At 41.5% G+C, this 21,404-nt stretch overlaps 1 protein-coding gene across 7 annotated transcripts in view; it reads left to right on the top strand.

Annotated features, from left to right (window-relative positions):
• SLC44A3 (solute carrier family 44 member 3) overlaps positions 1-21,404 on the top strand; it is an 84,396-nt gene that overhangs the window by 8,017 nt on the left and 54,975 nt on the right. For 6 of the 7 annotated variants that reach the window (XM_061121332.1, XM_061121328.1, XM_061121331.1 and 3 more), the window contains 3 exons: positions 16,223-16,383; positions 18,209-18,298; positions 20,004-20,128. In XM_061121332.1, coding sequence (XP_060977315.1) covers positions 16,223-16,383; positions 18,209-18,298; positions 20,004-20,128 — 376 coding nt within the window. The remainder of the gene's footprint in view (positions 1-16,222; positions 16,384-18,208; positions 18,299-20,003; positions 20,129-21,404) is intronic. The other variant, XM_061121329.1, reaches the window with a different exon arrangement.

Genomic DNA, 21,404 nt, shown 5'->3' with positions numbered 1-21,404 from the left:
AGAGAGCTTATAGTTTACAGAAGGCCAGGGATAAACAGGGAGGGGCTGTTTGAAATATGCATATTGATTTAGGACAGTGGATTAGGAACCAGGCTAAATAAGGAGAAAACTCAACAAACAGTAAAAAAAAAAAAAAAAAATTAGTCTCCAAATGACAATCCTTGAGCTAACAAAAAGTACTGTGTGAATTATTACCAACCAAATGAATGATTTTTGAAAGTAGTTGATGTGTTTTTTCTACTGCAACTATTTATACAAAGTATAAATTGTTTACTTTTGCTTTTTTACTGCAACCTGATATTGTTAGTTTCTTTGGCTCTAGATTTCTCCATAAGAAGCAGCCTTTGGTGGGCAAGGCCAGATGGTCAACACACCTTTTTTCTCAGTGAGAATAGAAAACAGGTCCTGCTCAAGAACATTACTCAGTAAACTACTTTCACAGTCTTATTCATCCCTATCAACTAGGGCAATACCTGGCACAGAGGAGGTCCCCTGTAATTAAAGCTCTAAGGGTGAAGCAGAAGTTGCACTGCTCATGTGTGAGCCATTGAGAAGGCTGAGGCGGGGAAATGCAATTAATAATCTCCATCACCATCAGGATGCTGAGAGGTACTGAAGGAGGACTTGGGTTTATTTTGCATTACCATTCTTTTGAAAATTATGTTTACAGTGAATGAGACCTCTGTGCAAAATCCCTTCAAGATAATCACAATTTAAGTAGAACCGAGGCATTATGCCAGCTCCCTAGTATAATGTTCATCAAACTTGTGGTCAGGATTCCCAGTATGAAACGTATTACATCACAACTCCAGGATACATGTATCTTCATTCATACTGATGTATATGGAGACAGAAATAAAGTCTCACAAAACAAGACTTCTTTCTTACTAATAGTTCCTAGTCTGTTTCAGTTTTTAAAAAGTAGTATGTTTCATAATCTTCTAACAGCTTGAAAAATGCTGAGATAGCAGATGCTAAGAAAAATGAGTAGATTTTAACAGAACACAGGGAAGAATATAGTTAACCATCCTTGTGTCCTTTTCTAAAATACTTTGTGTTATAAGTAATTAAAGAGGAGAGAGTTCTTTCCAGAGGAGAATACCATACTATTTTTCTGTAATACCTTATCTTTTAAAATCTGATTTCTTATTAGATGTCATAAACATAGCCCAATGAAACATAACTAAATCCAGAAAAAACTAAAATATTCCAGTAACTCAAAAGAAAATTATTTAATATGTGGAGAGAAGTTTTTTTTAACTTTATACCCTTTGACCACATCTCCCCTTCCACCCCCACCCTGTGGCTACTACATTCTGTTCTCTGCTTCTGTGAGATAAACTATTTTAGATTCCACATATAAGTGAGGTCATGCAGTGTTTGTCTTTTGAGAAGGATTTTTTAAAGAACACTATTTGTAACTGGGCCTGAAGAAGGAATTGAAAGAGAATAGAATATTTAAGGCTGTAATTTAACCAGAGTTGAATAAACTCTCCTCTTACTATCAATGGGATGGTTATTCTAATTTCCTGGAAAGCTTATATCTTGATACTGATGATAATAACAAACATCTATTGAGTTTGCTGCTTGCCAGAAAATTATCATGTACTTTTCTAAGCTCTTAACATGTGTTAATTTACTTGGACCTCATAAAACCTGTGTGTTGTAGATATTTCCATTCCTGTTTTATAGCTGAGAAAGCTGTTGCAGAGGCAGGTTAAAGTGATACAAGTGGAAGAGCTGGCATTCAAACCCAAACAGCGTCTGCATTTGTTCCTGTAACTCTAAGCAAACAGGTCTTTGTTGGTTTTATTTTGTCTGGCAAATAGCCCAAAGGGCTCACACCAAGCTGGGGAGGGGATGGCGGGGTTGGTCCTGTTGTACCCTGTGTCCTCGGAACACCGTCTTTTCTACATCTCAAGCCAGTCCAAGTCCTTTCTCCCCTTAAATGCAGACCTTTCCAACACTTAACTTTTCAAATGAAGACAAAACTGCTGATTGACTGGTTTTTCTTGGATGGCGTTAGGGAGATAGAAGTAGCCTTGAGGGCTCCATTTCCTTTTCCTACACAAGCAAGTAGTTGTTTTAAGATGGAAATTATCATATTTTATCATGGTAGAGCAGTGCCAAGAGTAAAAAGCTTGAAAACATGAGAAGTGTGGCCATACGGCCAAAGAACGTTTTCTAAATACTTCTCATTGACTAAACCAATTGTTTCTTCATTCTGGGTTGATCATGTGAGGTGTAACATACCCTTTTAGAGCAATGACTGAGTATTGAGAAGGTTTGTATACCTAGGAACAAGCTGCTAAGAGCAGTGAAGAAATACTGCAGAAGATAACAGGAAGCATATCTTTTTCCTTTTGGTGTTCAATGTAATATTGTAGTTTGAGTCCCCACCCCCGTTAAATTTTAGATTTAAAATCTAAAAGGCTTGGGTTTTTCCCTCCAGTAAATTCTGTTTCTAGCCTCTCACATAGGAGCCTGTCCATGTCACTGCATTATTTGCTTGAATAAATTCCATGTATAGGGTCATCTAAATACATGATCAGCTCTCTAGGTAGCTCCCTGTGTATTTGAGTGGCTTTCCTGGTGGGGGAGGAAAAACAGAAGTGGGAAAGAAACCACCATTTGTAACCAATAGACACATCCCCTGCCCCAGCTAATGACATACTCATTAATGTGCATCTGGCTGGTCCGCAACCTACCAGGGATGACCCACCCTTTACATGCCTCCCTCCATCACTCTCAGAACTAAGACAGAATCAGCATAGGGGAATTAAATGCCTAAAAAGAACAATATTTAACAAGCCACACTGTCAAGATTAGGGTCTTATGGAGAATTGTGTTTGGGGAAAAACAAAGTGACGTGAAATCTTTATCTGATCTTATTTTTTTATAACACTAAATAAAAGTTCAGAAAGCATTTTCTTTCAGAACAGTTCAGATTCTTTGGTGTTAAAACTGTTTAGTAACAGAAAAGAGAAAGAAATTCAAGATTTAAACATTGGAAAGCAGGATATCCAAAAGTCTACAAGCAATAAATGCTGGAGAGGGTGTGGAGAAAAGGGAACCCTCTTACACTGTTGGTGGGAATACAAACTAGTACAGCCTCTATGGAGAACAGTGTGGAGATTCCTTAAAAAACTGGAAATAGAACTGCCATATGACCCAGCAATCCCACTCCTGGGCACACACACCGAGGAAACCAGATCTGAAAGAGACATGTGTACCACAATGTTCATCGCAGCACTGTTTATAATAGCCAGGACATGGAAGCAACCTAGATGCCCATCAGCAGATAAATGGATAAGGAAGCTATTGTAAATATATACAATGGAATATTACTCAGCCACTAAAAAGAATTCATTTGAATCAGTTCTAATGAGATGGATGAAACTGGAGCCCATTATACAGAGTGAAGTAAGCCAGAAAGATAAAGACAATACAGTATACTAACGCATATATATGGAATTTAAAAAGGTGGTAACAATAACCCTATATGCAAAACAGAAAAAGAGACACAGATGTACAGAACAGACTTTTGGGCTCTGTGGGAGAAGGTGAGGGTGGGATGTTCTGAGAGAATAGCCTTGAAACAAGTATACTATCAAGGGTGAACAGATCACCAGCCCAGGTTGGATGCATGAGACAAGTGCTCATGGCTGGTACACTGGGAAGACCCAGAGGGATGGGATGGGGTGGGAGGCGGGAGGCGGGAGGGGGGATTGGAATGGGGAACACATGTAAATCCATGGCTGATTCATGTCAATGTATGGCAAAAACCACTACAATATTGTAAAGTAATTAGCCTCCAACTAATAAAAATAAATGGAAAAAATAAATAAAAAATGTTGGAAAGCAGGAATTAAAATTACTACTTTATATGTGGTAAGATATACATACTGCTTTATATGCCCTATGGTCCCGAGGTTTGCAAAGAGTCAGATGTGACTTAGCAACTGAACAACAATGTGGTAAGAAAATTAATTGAAAAACAACAAATGATAAGAAAACTAAGGTAGCAGGGAGCAAGATTAATATACTGAAATCTGTAGCATTCATATGTTTTTTGAAAAGACTGCTTTTATCACAGCAAGAAAAATTATATACAAAAAAATGCCTAGAAATTAACAAGAATGTATAAGGACCACAGGATGAAAGCTTACATATGCTTCTGAGGTGCAAAGTAATCTTGAACAAATAGGAAGATAGAATGTCTTCTTGATGGTATGACTCAACATGATAAAAATGTTACTTCCCTCTACAGTATTTAAGATGATATTTCTAAGTTGAAAAATATAGGTTTATCATAATTAAATATAATAGGATTTTTTCTGTAGCTAGATAAGCTGATTTGAATGTCTGTAAGGAAAAAAATTCTCTTAAATGACCATGAAAAATCTGAAGAAAACAATGAAGGAGAACCAGTCCTTCCAGTTTTTAAAACATAACGTTTAATAATTGAAATATTGTGGTACTAGTTCATATATAGATCAGTGAAAGATATTATAGAATCCAGGAATAGGAATTCTTACAAGAATTTAGTACATGATAAAAAATGGTGTCTCAAATCAGTAACAGAAACTTGGACTATTCAACAAGTGGTGTTGGGACAGCTGGGTAGGAATCCAGAGGGAAAAACTGGATCTATACCTCATGGCTTATATGGATAGATTCCAAATGGACTAAAGATCTTAACTTACAAAGTGAAATCAGGAAGTACTAGAAGACAGGGGAGAATTCTCTTATAACCTGGAAGTAAAGAAGGCTTCTCACTATGACTTAAAATTCAAGAGACATAAAACTAAAAAAATCAGTAAATTTGGCTACATTAAAAAGAAACATTTCTGCATGACAAAATAGTAGAAGCAAAATTAACAGGCAGATAAGTTACAATTCATATAAAAAAAGATTGACCTCTCATTTATGAAAGGTCTTACTAATCAACTTTTAAAACACCAGTATCACAATATAAAACCGAAATGAAAATATGAATAGATGCTTCAAAGAAAAGCACAGTATTTTTTAAAGATACTAAAAAAGGCTGAACCTCCCTTATGATAGGGGAAATTCCATTTAGGACTGATGTTTTCACCTTATAGTTCAGTTCAGTTGCTCAGTCATGTCTGACTCTGCGACACCATGGACTGCTTGCTGCACACCAGGCTTAGACTGGCAACATGTTTAAAAAAAAAAAAAAAGCACCCTTTGCAAAAGGGTAGGGAAATAGGCACTTGTATACAATGCTGAAGCAGGATTCTAAGGAGGGTAATTCATCAGTGTTCATCAGTCATTAATGTATAATTCATGCATTCATTAATTTGCATTGAAGTGTGGTTGATTCACAATATTGTGTTAGTTTCAGGTGTACGGCATAGTGATTCAGTTATTTTTTTCTGATTATAGCTTATTATAATATATTGAAAATAATTACCTGTATAATATGGTACATTCTTGTTGCTTATCTATTTTATGTAGAGTAGTTTTTAATCTGTTAATCCCATACTCCCTCCTTCTTCCCTTTGGTAGCCACAAGTTTGACTTCTATGTCTGTGAGTCTGTTTCTGTTTTCTATATAGATTCACCTGCATTACTTTTTAGATTCTGCATTATAAATGATATAATATTTGTTTTTATCTGCCTGGCTTACTTTACTAAATATAATATTCTCTGGGTCTCTCCATGTTGCTGCAAATGAGAATATTTCATTCTTTCTCGTGACTGAATAATATTTCATTATATGTATATACAACATTATCTATTCATCTATTGATGGACATGGGTTGCTTCCATGCCTTGGTTATTATAAATAGTGCCGCTATGAACATTGGTATGCCTCTATCTTTTCAAATTAGACTTTTCATTTTTTTCTGGTATGTACCCAGGAGTGGTATTGCTGGATCATATGATAGCACTGTTCCTAGTTTTTTAAAGGAATCTCCATACTGTTTTCTCTAGTGAATGCACCAATTTATATTTCCACCAACGGTTTACAGAGTGGTGTAAAAGGAACATAAGTGCTCCCCTATTGGGTGTATATATATCAATGAGTATAATATCCTCTTCTTGTATTGACCCCTTTTTCATCATTTAATGCCCTTCTTTATCTTCCTTTATGGCCTTTGTTTTAAAGTCTGTTTTGTCTCTGAGTATTGCTACCTCTGCTTTCTTCTTGTTTTCATTTGCATTAAATCTTCCCATGCCCTCACTTTCAGTATGTGTGTGTCTTTTGCCCTGAAGTGAATCTCTTGTAGGCAGCATATTGCAGATTCTTGTTTCTTTTATCCAATCTATCATGTTGTGTCTTTTGATTGGAGCATTTGGCCCATTGACATTTAAAGTAATAATTGATAAGTATGTACTTACTGCCATTTAAAAAAATCTTTTTCAAGTTCCTTTATGTTTATTATTTTAAAAAAAAAATTTTTTTTTTGGCTGTTCTGGGTCTTAGTTGTAGAATGTAGAATCTTTGAACTTTGTTGCAGCATATGGGATCTTTTAGTTTCAGCATGTGAAATCTAGTTCCCTGACCAGGGATCAAACCCAGGCCCCCTGCGCTGGGAATGCAGAGTCTTAGCCATTGGACCAACAGGGAAGTTCCCTTATTGCCATTTTAATCTTTGTTTTCTAGTTGTTTTGTAGTTCTTCTTCGCTTATTTCTTCTTTTTATTTTTCCTTTTGTGATTTGATGACTGTCTGTTGTAGTATGTTTGATTTCCTTTCCTTTTGGTTTTTGTGAATATAGTCTATATTTTTTATTTATTGTTACCATGAAGTTCAAGCATATTAACTCATGACTGTATCTACTCATTTTAAACTATCAACCATTTATGGTCAAACACATTGTAAAAGATTTACATTTTTATGCTCCCTTCCCTCACATTTTGTTTTCTTGGTGTTGTATTTTGTATCTTCATGCTTATCCTTTTACTATTTGTGCTTTGCTTGGTCGTTTAGTTATGTCCGACTCTGCAACCCCATGAACTGTAGCATGCCAGTCTCCTCTGTCCATGGGAGTTCTCCAGGCAAGAATCCTGGAGTGGGTTGCCATGCCCTCCTCTAAGGGACCTTCCCAACCCAGGAATCGAACCAGGTTCTCCTGCATTGCAGGCAGATTCTTTATCAGCTAAGCTATCGGGGAAGCCCTCTTTTACTATTTAATGTAGTTATAATTCTTTTTTTTTTTTTTTTTTTTTTTTACAATTTTTGATTGTTGTTTAGTCTATGTACTGGCTTAGTTAAGTGATCTTCAATCCTTTTATGATTTGCCTTTCCTATTATAATTTTCCCTTTCCTATAGATTCTTGCTACCTTTCTATTTAGAGAAGACTCTTCAATATTTCTTTTAGGGTAGGTTTAATATTGCTGAATTCTTTTTGCTTTTGCCTGTCTGGGAAATTCTTTATCTCTCGTTCTGTTCTAAATGATAATCATGTTGCATAGAGCATCCTAGGTTGCAGGGTTTTCCCTTTTAGGACTTTATCTTGCCACTCCCTTCTGGCCTGCCAAGTTTCTGTAGAGAAATCAGCTGATAGCTTAAAGGAGATTCCCTTGTAACTGACTCTTTGTCTTTCTCTCACTATCTTTGGAATCCTCTTTAACATTTGCCATCTTAATTATGAGATGTCTTGGTGTGAATATGCATGGGTTCTTATTGTTTGGGACCCTCTGTGCTTCCTATACCTGAACATATGTTCCCTTCTTTAGGTTTGGGAATTTTTCAGCCATAATTTCTTCAAATACATTTTCAACAACCCACCACCTTCTCTTTCTGGAATGTCTATTATGTGTAGGTTGGCACATTTCATATTATCCCGTAGGTATCGTATGTTGCTTTCATTTGTTTTCATTTGTATGTCCACCTGCTGTTCTAACTAGATGATTGCCATCATGCTATCTTCCAGATCACTTATTCATTCTTCTATAACATTTATTCTGCTATTAATTACCTCTAGGTTGGTTTTTATCTTGGCAGTTGAATTGTCCTTTTTTGATCAGTTCATCTTTATAGTTTCTAGTTCATTGTTACAATGATCTCTGTTTCTGTCAATCTTTCTTAATTCAGTTAGCATTTTTATTGCCCTGTTTTTGAACTTGGGGTCTAGTGGATTAGAAAGGCCTGTTTCATTATTTATTATTTGTTCTTTTGGGGGATTTCTCTTGTTCATTTAATTGAAGTAGTTCCTCTGCCTTTTTATTCTATTTAACTTTCTTTTTCTTTATAAATTTAGGAGAAACAATTATCTACTATGGTCTTGAAGAGAAGTTTTTATGTGGGGGCATCCCTGTGTAGCCTCTGCATGTCCAATGTCTTTGGTGCAAGTTGCTGATTTCAGTATGGCTGCCAGTCAGGTCTTTCCTTAGAGTTTGCTGGTCATTTTGCCCTTTATGGAGAGGAGGGTTTCTAGAACCTGTGCAGAATATGAGGTGGGGCTTCCCTTTTGCTCCGTGACTGTTGTCACTCTGTTAGGAGCAGTGTCAGCTCCTTAGTTGTTGAATTGGAAACCCTAAAGGTCAGGATCAGTCAGGCTTTATTGCCCTTGAGAGTGTGCCCCTACCCCTACGGAGGTGATTGCTGAAGCAAGTGAGGCCTCTGTGGTCACAAAGGACCTGTGGGTCCCCATGGCTCTGCTTGGAAGCAGCCCAAGATCACATCCCTTTCTCTGTTGTGTTGGTCCCAGATCTAATGCAAGGCCGTGGCGTGGAGTAGGCTGGGGCTAGGGGTCGGATGTTGTGGCTGCGCAAGTTTATGAGGCTGTGCCCACCCCCCCCACCAGGACCTGTGCTGCCTCTGTGCCAGTCTTCTCCAGGACCTGTCTGCCCCAGACCTAGGGCGAGGCTGCGGTGTGGTGTGGTGAGGGCGAAGCTGAGACGCTCTCACTGGGAGAGGACTTGCTCCTTCTGAATGCACTCACTGGCCATCGCCGCCCCGCCCAGACCACATTCCAGGCCCTCTGGACGCTTTCTGTGTAGCTAGATGAGTCCCAGGGCCTGTCTGCCCGGCCCTTAGCCTCTGTGTACTTGTGTGGCACCTCCCTGGGCTCACCCCACCGATGGCCGGTGTGGTTCCACTCGCCCCATGCATGACTAGACAGTGTCCCGCGTGGCTTCACCTGGAGCACACCCCGGGTGCCCCGGTCTGTTTCTGCATAGTTGAACTGGATCTGTGCCCTGATCTCGCACCAGGCTGTGGTGTGGAGTGAGCAGGGCCAGGGCGTTTGCCCCTTCTGATTAAGTGCGGCGAGGTGGCAGCCACCAGCACATGGCTCTCTCCACCCCGATTGTCAGCAAGCCAGCATGCACCCACTCTGTGCAAGTGGAGTCTGGGCTTCTCTAGTCCTTCTGTCTGTCTCTGCAGATTTTCTAGCAGTCAAGGGGGCTCGTCTCCTCCACACAGGAGCCCAGGATGTGGATGCCCAGACTGGGCTTGACAGCTTGCTTCTCAGGGGCACAGGTTCCAATGCGATGCCTTTTTGTCCCAGCCAGTTACATGGAACCACTTTTTCTTGCAGGTTTGGTTGTATAGGAGTTCTTCTGCTGGTTTCCAGTTAGCTTTCTAAGAGAATTGTTCCACATGTAGATGTATTTTTGATGTGTTTGTGGGGGTGGGATGAGTTCCACATTCTCTTGATCGCCCTCCCTACTTCTCACAGGGGACCATTTGGCCATTTTGAAGCTACATATTATGGCTGATTATAAGAGGGCCTAGGATCAGTGATTCTCCAGTAGCAATGAATATACCCAATGTCTGGAGCTTGGTTTCTAAGTACTGTGCTCCAAACGGTCTGATTTTAGGGCTTGAATGAGGGAAATACCGGATAAGCCTAGCATCATCTTGTCAAATTAGAAAGTAAGGAAGTGCTCAAGGGGAAAAAAAAGGGATTGGCCATGTCAAAAAGACACAGGGGCCTACCTGAAATACCTCCCAGTGGACAAAGATGGAACAATTTGAGCAACAGACTAAATAACAATCATACTGGATTATAACCCAAAGGATATATATCCATGAGTCTTTACTTACATAAATAAGTGACTAAGTAATAAAGGGGAGGAAATGGATAAATCTTTACAGAGAGATCTCTGATAATGTGTGTTGAAATTCCTCCTCCAGGATGTGGAAGTTAATTTCCTTCCTCTTGAGAGCAGACTAGACTTAGTGACTCACTTTTAAGAACAGAGTACAGAAAGAGAAAAAATACTCACATTCCAGTGGAGAAATCTGGCAGGGCCCAACCACCTTAACCAAGTGATCATGGTCAAATGCAGCAGTGAAGTCAGGCTGCTGCCGTGTCCCCGAGTTGGTCGTCTGAGAGCACCTCCCCTCAGCAGCACTCTTCCCCTAAACCCGTTCAGTTCAGTTGCTCAGTCGTGTCTGACTCTTTGCGACCCCATGGACTGCAGCACACCAGGCCTCCCTATCCATCACCAACTCCCGGAATTTACTCAAACTCATGTCCACTGAGTTGGTGATGCCATACAACCATCTCATCCTCTGTCGTCCCCTTCTCCTCCTGCCTTCAGTCTTTCCCAGCATCAGGGTCTTTTCCAATGAGTCAGCGCTTCACATCTGGTGGCCAGAGTATTGGAGTTTCAGCTTCAGCATCAGTCCTTGCAGTGAATATTCAGGACTGATTTTCCTTTAGGATAGACTGGTTGGATCTCCTTGCAGTCCAAGGGACTCTCAAGAGTCTTCTCCAACACCACAGTTCAAAAGCATCAATTCTTCAGCGCTCAGCTTTCTTTACAGTCCAACTCTCATATCCATATATGACTACTGGAAAATCCATAGCCTTGACTAGATGGACCTTTGTTGGCAAAGTAATGCCTCTGCTTTTTAATATGCTGTTTAGGTTGGTCATAACTTTTCTACTAAGGAGTAAGCGTCTTTTAATTTCATGGCTGCAGTCACCATCTTTAGTGATTTTGGAGCCCAAAAAAATAAAGTCAGCCACTGTTTCCATTGTTTCCCTATCTATTTGCCATGAAGTGATGGGACCAGATGCCATGATCTTAGTTTTCTGAATGTTGAGCTTTAAGCCATCTTTTTGACTCTCCTCTTTCACTTTCATCAAGAGGCTCTTTAGTTCTTCGCTTTCTGCCATAAGGGTGGTGTCATCTGCATACCTGAGGTTGTTGATATTTCTTCCAGCAATCTTGATTCCAGCTTGTGCTTCCTCCAACCCAGCGTTTCTCATGATGTACTCTGCATGTAACTTAAATAAGCAGGAGGACAATATACAGCCTTGACATACTCCTTTCCCAATTTGAAACCAATCAGTTGTTCCCTGTCCAGTTCTGACTGTTGCTTCCTGACCTGCATACAGATTTCTCAAGAGGCAGGTCAGGTGGTCAGGTTTTCCCATTTCTTTCAGAATTTTCCACAGTCTATTGTGATCCACACAGTCAAAGGCTTTGGCATAGTCAATAAATCAGAAATAGATGTTTTTCTGGAACTCGTCTTGCTTTTTCGATGATCCAACGGATGTTGGCAATTTGATCTCTGGTTCCTCTGCCTTTTCTAAAACCAGCTTGAACATCTGGAAGTTCATGGTTCACATACTGTTGAAGCCGCACTTGGAGAATTTTGAGCATTACTTTACTAGCGTGTGAGATGAGTGCAATTATGCGGTAGTTTGAGCATTCTTTGGCATTGCCTTTCTTTGGGACTGGAATGAAAACTGAACTTTTCCAGTCCTGTGGCCACTGCTGAGTTTTCCAAATTTGCTGACATATTGAGTGCAGCACTTTCACAGCATCATCTTTTAGGATTTGAAATAGCTCAACTGGAATTCCATCACTTCCGCTAGCTTTGTTCGTAGTGATGCTTTCTAAGGCCCACTTGACTTCACATTCCAGGATGTCTGGCTCTCAGTGAGTGATCACACTATCATGATTATCTGGATTGTGAAGATCTTTTTTGCATTGTTCTTCTGTGTATTCTTGCTACCTCTTCTCAATATCTTCTGCTTCTGTTAGGTTCATACCATTTCTGTCCTTTATTGAGCCCATCTTTGCATGAAATGTTCTCTTGGCATCTCTAGTTTTCTTGACGAGATCTCTAGTCTTTCCCATTCTATTGTTTTCCTCTATCTCTTTGCACTGATCACTGAGGAAGGCTTTCTTATCTCTCCTTACTATTCTTTGGAACTCTGCATTCAGTGGGTGTATCTTTCTGTTTCTCCTTTGCTTTTCACTTCTCTTCTTTTCACAGCTATTTGTAAGGCCTCCTCAGACAGCCATCTTGCTTTTTTGCATTTCTTTTTCTTGGGGATGGTCTTGATTCCTGTCTCCTGTACAGTGTCACAAACCTCCATCCATAGTTCATCAGGCACTCTGTCTATCAGATCTAGTCCCTTAAATCTATTTCTCACTTCCACTGTATAGTCATAAGGGATTTGATTTAGGTCATACCTGAATGATCTAGTGGTTTTCCCTACTTTCTTCAATTTAAGTTTGAATTTGGCAGTAAGGAATTCATGATCTGAGCCACAGTCAGCTCCCAGTCTTGTTTTTGCTGACTGTATAGAGCTTCTCCATCTTCGGCTGCAAATAATATAATCAGTCTGATTTCGGTGTTGACCACCTGATGATGTCCATGTGTAGAGTCTTCTCTTGTGCTGTTGGAAGAGGGAGTTTGCTATGACCAGTGTGTTCTCTTAAAAAAACTATTAGCCTTTTCCCTGCTTCATTCTATACTCCAAGGCCAAATTTGCCAGTTACTCCAGGTGTTTCTTGACTTCCTACTTTTGCATTCCAGTCCTTTATAATAAAAAGGACGTCTTTGGGGTGTTAGTTCTAGAAGGTCTCGTAGGTCTTCATAGAACTGTTCAACTTCAGCTTCTTCAGCATTACTGGTTGGGGCATAGACTTGGATTACCGTGATATTGAATGGTTTGCCTTGGAAAAGAACAGAGATCATTTTGTCATTTTTGAGATTGCATCCAAGTACTGCATTTCGGACTCTCTTGTTGACTATGATGGCTACTCCATTTCTTCTAAGGGATTCTTGCCCACAGTAGTAGATATAATGGTCATCTAAGTTAAATTCACCCATTCCAGTCCATTTTAGTTTGCTTATTCCTGAAATGTCGACGTTCACTCTTGCCATCTCCTGTTTGACCACTTCCAATTTGCCTTGATTCATGGACCTAACATTCCAGGTTCCTATGCAATATTGCTCTTTACAGCATTGGACCTTGCTTCTGTCACCAGTCACATCCACAACTGGGTGTTGTTTTTGCTTTGGCTCTGTCTCTTTATTCTTTCTGGAGTTATTTCTCCACTGATCTCCAGTAGCATACTGGGCACCTACCAACCTGGGGAGTTCATCTTTCAGTGTCCTATCTTTTTGCCTTTTCATACTGTTCATGGGGTTCTCAAGGCAAGAATACTGAAGTGGTTTGCCATTCCCTTCTCCAGTGGACCACGTTTTGTCAGAACTCTCCACCATGACCTGTCTGTCTTGGGTGGCCCTACAGAGCATGGCTCACAGTCATTGAGTTAGACAAGGCTGTGGTCCATGTGATTAGATTGGTTAGTTTTCTGTGATTGTGGTTTTCAGTGTTTCTGCCCTCTAATGGAGAAGGATAAGAGGCTTATGGAAGCTTCCTGATAGGAGAGCCTGACTGAGGGGGAAACTGGGTCTTGTTCTGATGGGCAGGGCCATGCTCAGTAAATCTTTAATCCAATTTTCTGTTGATGGGTGGATCTGTGTTCCTCCCTGTATTTACCTGGTGTTGGAGAAGACTCTTGAGAGTTCCTTGGACTGCAAGGAGATCCAACCAGTCCATCCTAAAGGAGATCAGTCCTGGGTGTTCATTGGAAGGACTGATGCTGAAGCTAAAACTCCAATACTTGGGCAACTTCATGCGAAGAGTTGACTCATTGGAAAAGACCCTGATGCTGGGAGGCATTGTGGGCAGGAGGAGAAGGGGACAACAGAGGATGAGATGGCTGGATGGCATCACCGACTCGATGGACATGAGTTTGAGTAAACTCCGGCAGTTGGTGATGGACAGTGAGGCCTGGAGTGCTGCGATTTCACGGGATCGCAAAGAGTTGGACATGACTGAGCGACTGAACTGAACTGAAACTATGGTGGAAGTAGTGAAGATAATGGCTACCTCAGAAGATCCCATGCATGTACTGCTACACCTGGTGCTCCCAACCCTGTAGCAGGCCACCACCCTAAACCTGTAACTGCAGTCTAATCATGAGAGAACATGAGGGTCATTCTGTAGCTTGCAGGATATTTTATAAAATACCTGATCATGAATCTTCAAAAGTGTCAATGTAGTGAGAAATAGGGAAAAACTAAGACATTGTCCCAGACCAAGGGAGACACAACAAATAAATGCAGTGTGGTATGCTGGAACAGAAAAAGGAATTGGTGGAAAATGGTGATTTCCAAATAAAGGCTGTGGTTTAGTAAATAATGTAGTACCAGTGTTGATTTCTTAATTTTCACAAATGTACTATGGTTACGTCAGATGTTAACATCAGGTAGAGGTGAGGGAAGGTATGTGGGAACTCTCTGTACCTTCTTTGTGATTTTTCAGTAATGCTAAAGATATTCCAGAATGAAAGTTTCTGTTTTAAAATGCTTTACTGTTCTCCAGCCTCTAACACTTATAATGTGTTGTTATTGTTTAGTCAGTGAGTCGTGTCCAACTCTTTTGCGACTATAGCTTGGACTACAGCTTGGACTGTAGCTTGCCAGTCTCCACTAACCATGGAATTCTTCAGCCAAGAATACTGGAGTTGGTTGCCATTTCCTTCTCTGGGAGATTTTCCTGACCCAGGGATCGAACCTGAGTCCCCTGCCTTGGCAGGCAGATTTTTTACCACTGAGCCACCAGGAAAGCCCCTTATAATGTGTAGGTGAAAGATTTATGAGAGTAACAGTTTTTTTTCCTACCTCTTTTTTGAAAAGCCCAGCTTGGTGGAGTCTGGTATCTCATTTGAGGATATAATTTTTACTATTTTTGAGGCTCAGCAGCAGACTGCTATTTAAATTTCCTATTACGTTCATATATGCTAACAAATATCTCTTTGGTGATATACGAGAAACCAAAATCTGATGGCCTGTGGACAAATGTACTTCAGAGGCTCAAGGAGAAGAAAGAGCAGTTTCTTATGGTTTATTCTGATGTACTTTTGGAATCTGAGCCATGTGAATGAATCCCATCTGTAAAATTTTTAATTTAAAAAAATGGCTTGGTTGTTTAACTCTTGAATCAATATTTGATGACTCAGGAACTGTTTCTATACTGTTGTGCCTCCTGAGAAAGATCCTCTGTATGTTCTGTGTTGAGAAACATTGGGTGTTTCAAAGACGTTTTTCCTTCATGATGCTGTAATGTCATTTGCATTTGGGTTCCCCCTGCTTCATCTTCACACATTTCACAAAATATTCGGTAACTGCCTGATACTTCAGCAATTTGTTAGATGATTAGGCACTTCATGGGTTGGGATTATTTCTACTCTGTGGAGCCCACAGAAGGATGCTGTGAAGGTATTTGTGGCTACATTAAATTCATTAGGAGGAACATTCCTGGGCATTTTTCCATTTCAGGAAAGGCTCCAAAAGAGGTCAGCTTTCTCATCCACCTAAGACAGGTACCAACCACAGTTTCACTCATACATTTATGACTCATTTCTAAAGATTTTTCCATTTCAGGAAAGGCTCCAAAAGAGGTCAGCCTTCTCATCCACCTAAGACAGGTACCAACCACAGTTTCACTCATACATTTATCACTCATTTCTAAAGCACTCACTCTGTTCGTAACAAAACTCTCAAGCTTTATGTGTCTTCATAAAGAGGATAGAAATAAATCTTGTGGTTTCATTAGTACACCTTCTGACTGAGCCAGTCTTTAGCTCTAAAAGTTCCCTGAAGAAATGTGATCCTTGCGTTGGAGTTGGTGCTTGTTATCCAGGCAGGGCCAAGATATGAGATTCAGAAATATCACTCCCCAAGTTTAGGTTTTGGGTGTCTGTGGGTCCCTATAATCAGTTTCCCACCCAGGCATTAGCTAATCACCGTGACACCACAGATGGCTTGGCTTCATAAGGTGTACATTTCAATCAGGACTTTAACCTTCTTTTTATTACTTTAGATCTTATACATTTTGGTTGCTGAGAATTTTAAATAAGTATCTTTTTTAAGATAAGAAATGAAATCAACATCTTTGCCACTTATTCTATCTTTTCTTTTTAGCAAGTCTTTTCCCTTGTTTAATCGATGCATCCCTCAAACTCCTGAGTGCTATTCTCTGTTTGCATCTGTTCTGATCAATGATGTGGACTCCCTCCATCGAATTCTAAGTGGAATAATGTCAGGAAGAGACACAGTCCTCGGCCTCTGTATCCTCGCCTTTGGTAATTTTTCATTAATTTTTCTGCAGTGGCTCTTTATACCAAAATTTCTAGCACTTATGTGTGCTGTACAATGAAAATTAGCCTCTTGACCTAAATATGAAACTTCACTTCATATATTTTCTTTGTAGATATTGTCAATGTTTCAAGTTCAAGTGGGGGAGGGGTGGTAAGACTGGGAAAAGGCCAGATGACCCTGCCTAGAGGCCTCACTAGGTGGGGGTTGCCTAACACATTGATGATGTTCCAGGGTCTGCTCTTCAGCTCTGCCTGAGGATGGATGTGCAGAGAAGATTGCCACTTTGTGAACTGGCCATGGAAAGTGCCAGAAATGCATGTCCAGCAAGTGTGGACATTCTGTAATGCCTCTTCCTGCAGGCAAGCAAGATCAGAGCCTGCTGAGTAGGGGAAGGAGGTGTGTCCATCATGTTAGCGTCAGAGGGCACTGAGCCTCTGATCCAGCTCCTCCCAGGAACAGGCTTGCTGGGTTGCAGGCAGGTCAAGGCCTTGAGCTGGATCCTGCCTTTTCTGAGTCTTTCTGGAAGCAGCCACTTCCCCACTCCTGACGGTTTAACTTCCCTTTTGCTATTTTAGCTTGATGAGTCCTTTTAAGAGTCAGCCTTCTCTTTGAATGAGTTAATATTCTCTGTTGCTTTAGGCAATAGTAGTGGCCTGTTATTTACCCCTGTCATTTACAATGGCTGCCTCCCAACCTTGGAAGGTTGAAAGCTCTTTGATCATCCATTAACATCATGTTTCCAGTTTATAAATTGAGGTTTCCATAATTTCATTACCCAAAGGTTACTAATTCCTGAGTGCTTGGGGATGCTTAACTAGCCACCATTATGTAACTTTCAGACTTCTTATGACCCACGTGCACCAGGCATTGTGCTTATTGTTAACTCTTTAAACCTCATCAGAATCCCGTCACCATCTGTATGAGAGGAAACTGAGGCCCAAAGACATCTGAGGCTTGACCAAGTTTACACATCTAGTGGAGGTGGCAGAGCTGAGACTCAGCCCAGATCTGTCTGACTTCAAACCCATGATCTTAATCACTACACTGAAATATCTATATGTAATCTTGAATTCTGGCTCAGAAAAAGAGTAAAATAGTACCTATAAATTCACTGAAGTTCCCTGGTGACTCTGATGGTAAAGAATCTGCCTGCAGTGCAGGAGACCCAGGTTTGATCCCTGGGTCAGGAGGATCCCCTGGAGAAGTATTTTTGTCTAAGAAATCCCATGGACAGAGGAGCCTGGTACACTACAGTCCATAGGTCCCAAAGTCAGACAGGACTGAGTGGCTAACACTTTCACTTTCAATAAATTCATAGGCTTAAAAACCCCCAAAGTGGAAACAGATATGCAAATTTTTATACATATATCTTATCATATAATCTTAAATTTTTCATTTTTAAAGGCATTCATCTTTCATTTTTAGTGAGGATATCTGAGAACACAAGATTAGAACTTTAAGTTATGAAATCAAAAGAGTTAAGTTTAATAAAAAAAATTTTAGATATTTCATTTGGACTTAAAAGAAAAAAAGTTTAGGATATTTGAGAGTAATACCTGCTTTGAAAACATTTTTATAGTTTAAGAAGCATGCTAGCACTTTCAGGACATGGCTTACTGTCACAGACTGAACTTGAACATGCTTCAGAGGGGTCTTGTTTTTCTGTTTGATAGATGTCCAAGATATTTTGAGATTGAAGAAAGTCCTCAGCCTTCACTCTTTCAGAAGGTTTAGTCATTCCAGCCCCATTGTAATCACCCTCATGCCTTGATTGTTGTTAGAATTTATATGTTTTGCTTAATTTTCTAGCCTTGTCTTTGGCTATGATGTTCACCTTCCGCTTCATCACCACCCTTCTGGTTCACATTTTCATTGCACTGATTGTTTTGGGATTGTTGTGTAAGTATTTCCACTTGATTGGTTTCTTCTTGATTAAATGAAAAACCTTTCTGTTACATGTAGAACTTAAAAGCTGGCATTTTTGAGCTACATGGGATCTTAGAGAAGCTCTTGTCCAGCTCCCTCATTTTATATATGAGGAAACACAGGCCCAAAGAGGACAGGGAGGACTACAGGATTACTTCTGTCTCACAGCTAACAGCAAAGTTCCTGCCTGGCCTGCCATCTCTTTTGCACTCTCAGATGAGCCAGCCCAGTGAGTGGTACTGGTTTCATCCATTAAAAGGCAATTCCAGTGCCTGTTGGAAGCCCTTTAAAGATTTTTTTCTGAATTTTCATATCACCCATTGGCACCTAGGGGCCCATATTACCCTGCAAAGGCTCAGGCCAGTCTGAAGAGACACAGCCCTTGAGCTGGGCAGGGTACCAGAGATATGTCCCATGCCCACTGTTTTCCTTTTCAGTGCTGGATCTTGGGTCCATCCAGGAGTTGTCAGGGAAGAAGATCCGAGGGACAGGGGCAGGCAGGAAGATCAAGGCAGCAGTATAGGATCCTGGTATAGGATATTTTAATTTTTAATAATTGGTGTGACTAAATAAATACTTGGCATGACCATAGTGTTTCATCTTCTGAACAATCAGTTCTGTCCTCAGCGCCTCCCAGCCCTGCAGCTCACAGGTGCCCGGCGTGCCCGTGCTGGAGGACATGCAGGACGGCTTGTGAGGGATGCTCTTCCCCACCCACGAGTGGTAAAGACGCCCTCCCTGAAGCCACTGTGTATGTGGCGCAGGTGTCACCACGTCCCTAAATGCAGAGCATTTGTGATGTTGGGACATCTGCCCAGTTTTGTAGGTGTCAAGCCAATATCCATATAGTCAAAGGTATGGTCATACCAGTACAGATGTGAGAGTTGAACCATAAAGAAGACTGAGTGCCAAAGAATTGATGCTTTTGAATTATGATGCTGGAGAAGACTCTTGAAAGTCCCTTGGACAGCAAAGAGATCAAACCAGTCAGTCCTAAAGGAAATCCACTCTGACTATTCTTTGTAAGGACCGGTGCTGAAATTGAAACTCAGTATTTTGGCCACCTGATGCTCAGAGCCAACTCATTGGGAAAAGACTCTGATGCTGGGAAAGATTGAAGGCAAAAGGAGAAGGGGGCAACAAAGGATGAGATGTTTAGATAGCATCATAGACTCAGTGGACATGAATTTGAGCAAACTCCATTGAGATAGTGGAAGCCAGAGGAACCTGGCATGCTGCAGTTAATGGGGTCACAAAAAGTTGGACATGACTTGGCAATGGAACAACAGCAAGACCAATATCCAGGCTCCTCTGGAGTTCTCACCTGCAGAGCTGGTTTGGGAATTTTAGCCTTTGGACTCTAATGTTCCTCTCACCATCCTGTCCGTACAGTTTGCTCCAGGCTCACACCCAGCCCCACCTATGGGCTAGGCTCACAGGGCACACCTGTGTTTTGGAATCACCGTCGTACATCTCCCAGAGATACACAGCCGCCCTAGGCCTGGAAGCTCCTCGTGGGCCGCCGTGACCCTGCCTAACTGCTTCAGAGGGTCGGTCATTGCCTGCAAAGCCCAAGGGATTTGGGACCCACTGCCCGAGCAGGGCCACCCAGTGTCAGGGGACAGGGGGGTTACCTCACGGCATGTGTGCTAAGTTCCACTGTTGTTTTGCTTTCCAGTTGTCTGCGGTGTCTTATGGTGGCTGTACTATGACTATACCAATGACCTCAGCATAGAACTGGACACAGAAAGGGAAAATATGAAGTGTCTGCTGGGATTTGCTATTGTCTCTACAGTCATCACGGTAAGAAGCACTCTTCCAGCAGTAGATCAGGTAGCCTGCCAGAACTCTGAAATCCAAACAGTTGCATTTTAACCCAAAACAATGAGCATTTGGTTTTCTTTCCCTGTAGAAGGTACATACATGGTAATGTAGTGAGTGTACATACACTTTTTGTCCCTTCACATTTCACTTGAGATACCTGTGTAGGAATGCATTGCAGCCTCAAAAAGTGAAAAAACAATCCTACCTCTTTCCAGGTCATTTCTGCCATCTCAGAAGTTGATTCATTACCCTTGCTGATCCGTTACCCTTGCTATAGTAGGACTGCTTTCACCCCCAGGCAGCTATAGGGTGAACACTACAGTGTGGAGGGGGAGGCAGACTTGTAACAGTTCCTATTTCCTGGTTTGAGAAGAGCCCCCCTTTCTCCTCTAGCCAGTGGATGCTTTGCTCCCAAAGGCGTGACAGCTCCCACTGCCCTTGAACACAGAGAGCCCTTTGTCTCCAAACCTGCCGGCCACTAGCTTCATTTGGTTTGCAGAGAACCTGCTGCCTCCCCAGTGAATTCCCTGGCTGAGAGCAGGCAAACATAGAATATTGAGCCTGGCAATATAGGTTGTTGGCGGAGGATGGTTGGCAACTGAGAATCATTCAGGCCACTTCCTGGATGCTGATGGTGGTGCTGGCATCACAGGCCTGGACAGGCTCAGGGGTTGGCTTCAGGCGGCCCATGTGCATCCTTTAGTGTGTTGCTTCCTAAGCATTATGTCATGGAGGCATGACAGTCAGGGGTTTTCACATGCCCATTAAATGTTTTAGCAACTCAGTTCTCGTAAGAGCCTGATTCTCTCACCAACTCACACCAACTCACCTTTAAGGAAATACCTGGGTTCTCACATCTGATGCAGGCCTGACATTTTCTCCTCTCTAGGGAGGTGTCAGGTTTGGGTTCCTCACATGAACTGCATCTCAGGGAGCAAGTATCTGATAAAGCAAAACTCCTGGTCTGTCCTGGGTCCAGGCCCATGGCTGAGCCGGGGCCTGGGCAGGAGGCTGAAGAAGAAAGCCCCCCACACCCCAGGCCAGGTGCTGGGCTGTTGGGCACAAGCAGCAGGGAGAAGCAGGGCTGGGAGCCGGGGGAGCTCACCTCCTTCCACTCCCCCCACAACCATTGTCCTCCCCAGCCCTCCGCAGGGCTCCCTTTGTCTTCACACACTGAACCATCAGTGGCCGCCAGGTGCCAGGGTCAGGGGAGTCTCTTCTCTGGGTGTAAGGATAGAGAAAGGGGAGGCTGTGG

The sequence above is a fragment of the Dama dama genome, chromosome 20, assembly GCF_033118175.1.
Source record: "Dama dama isolate Ldn47 chromosome 20, ASM3311817v1, whole genome shotgun sequence".
NCBI classification, from domain to species: domain Eukaryota; kingdom Metazoa; phylum Chordata; class Mammalia; order Artiodactyla; family Cervidae; genus Dama; species Dama dama.
This window is presented reverse-complemented; position numbering and strand designations above follow the sequence as displayed.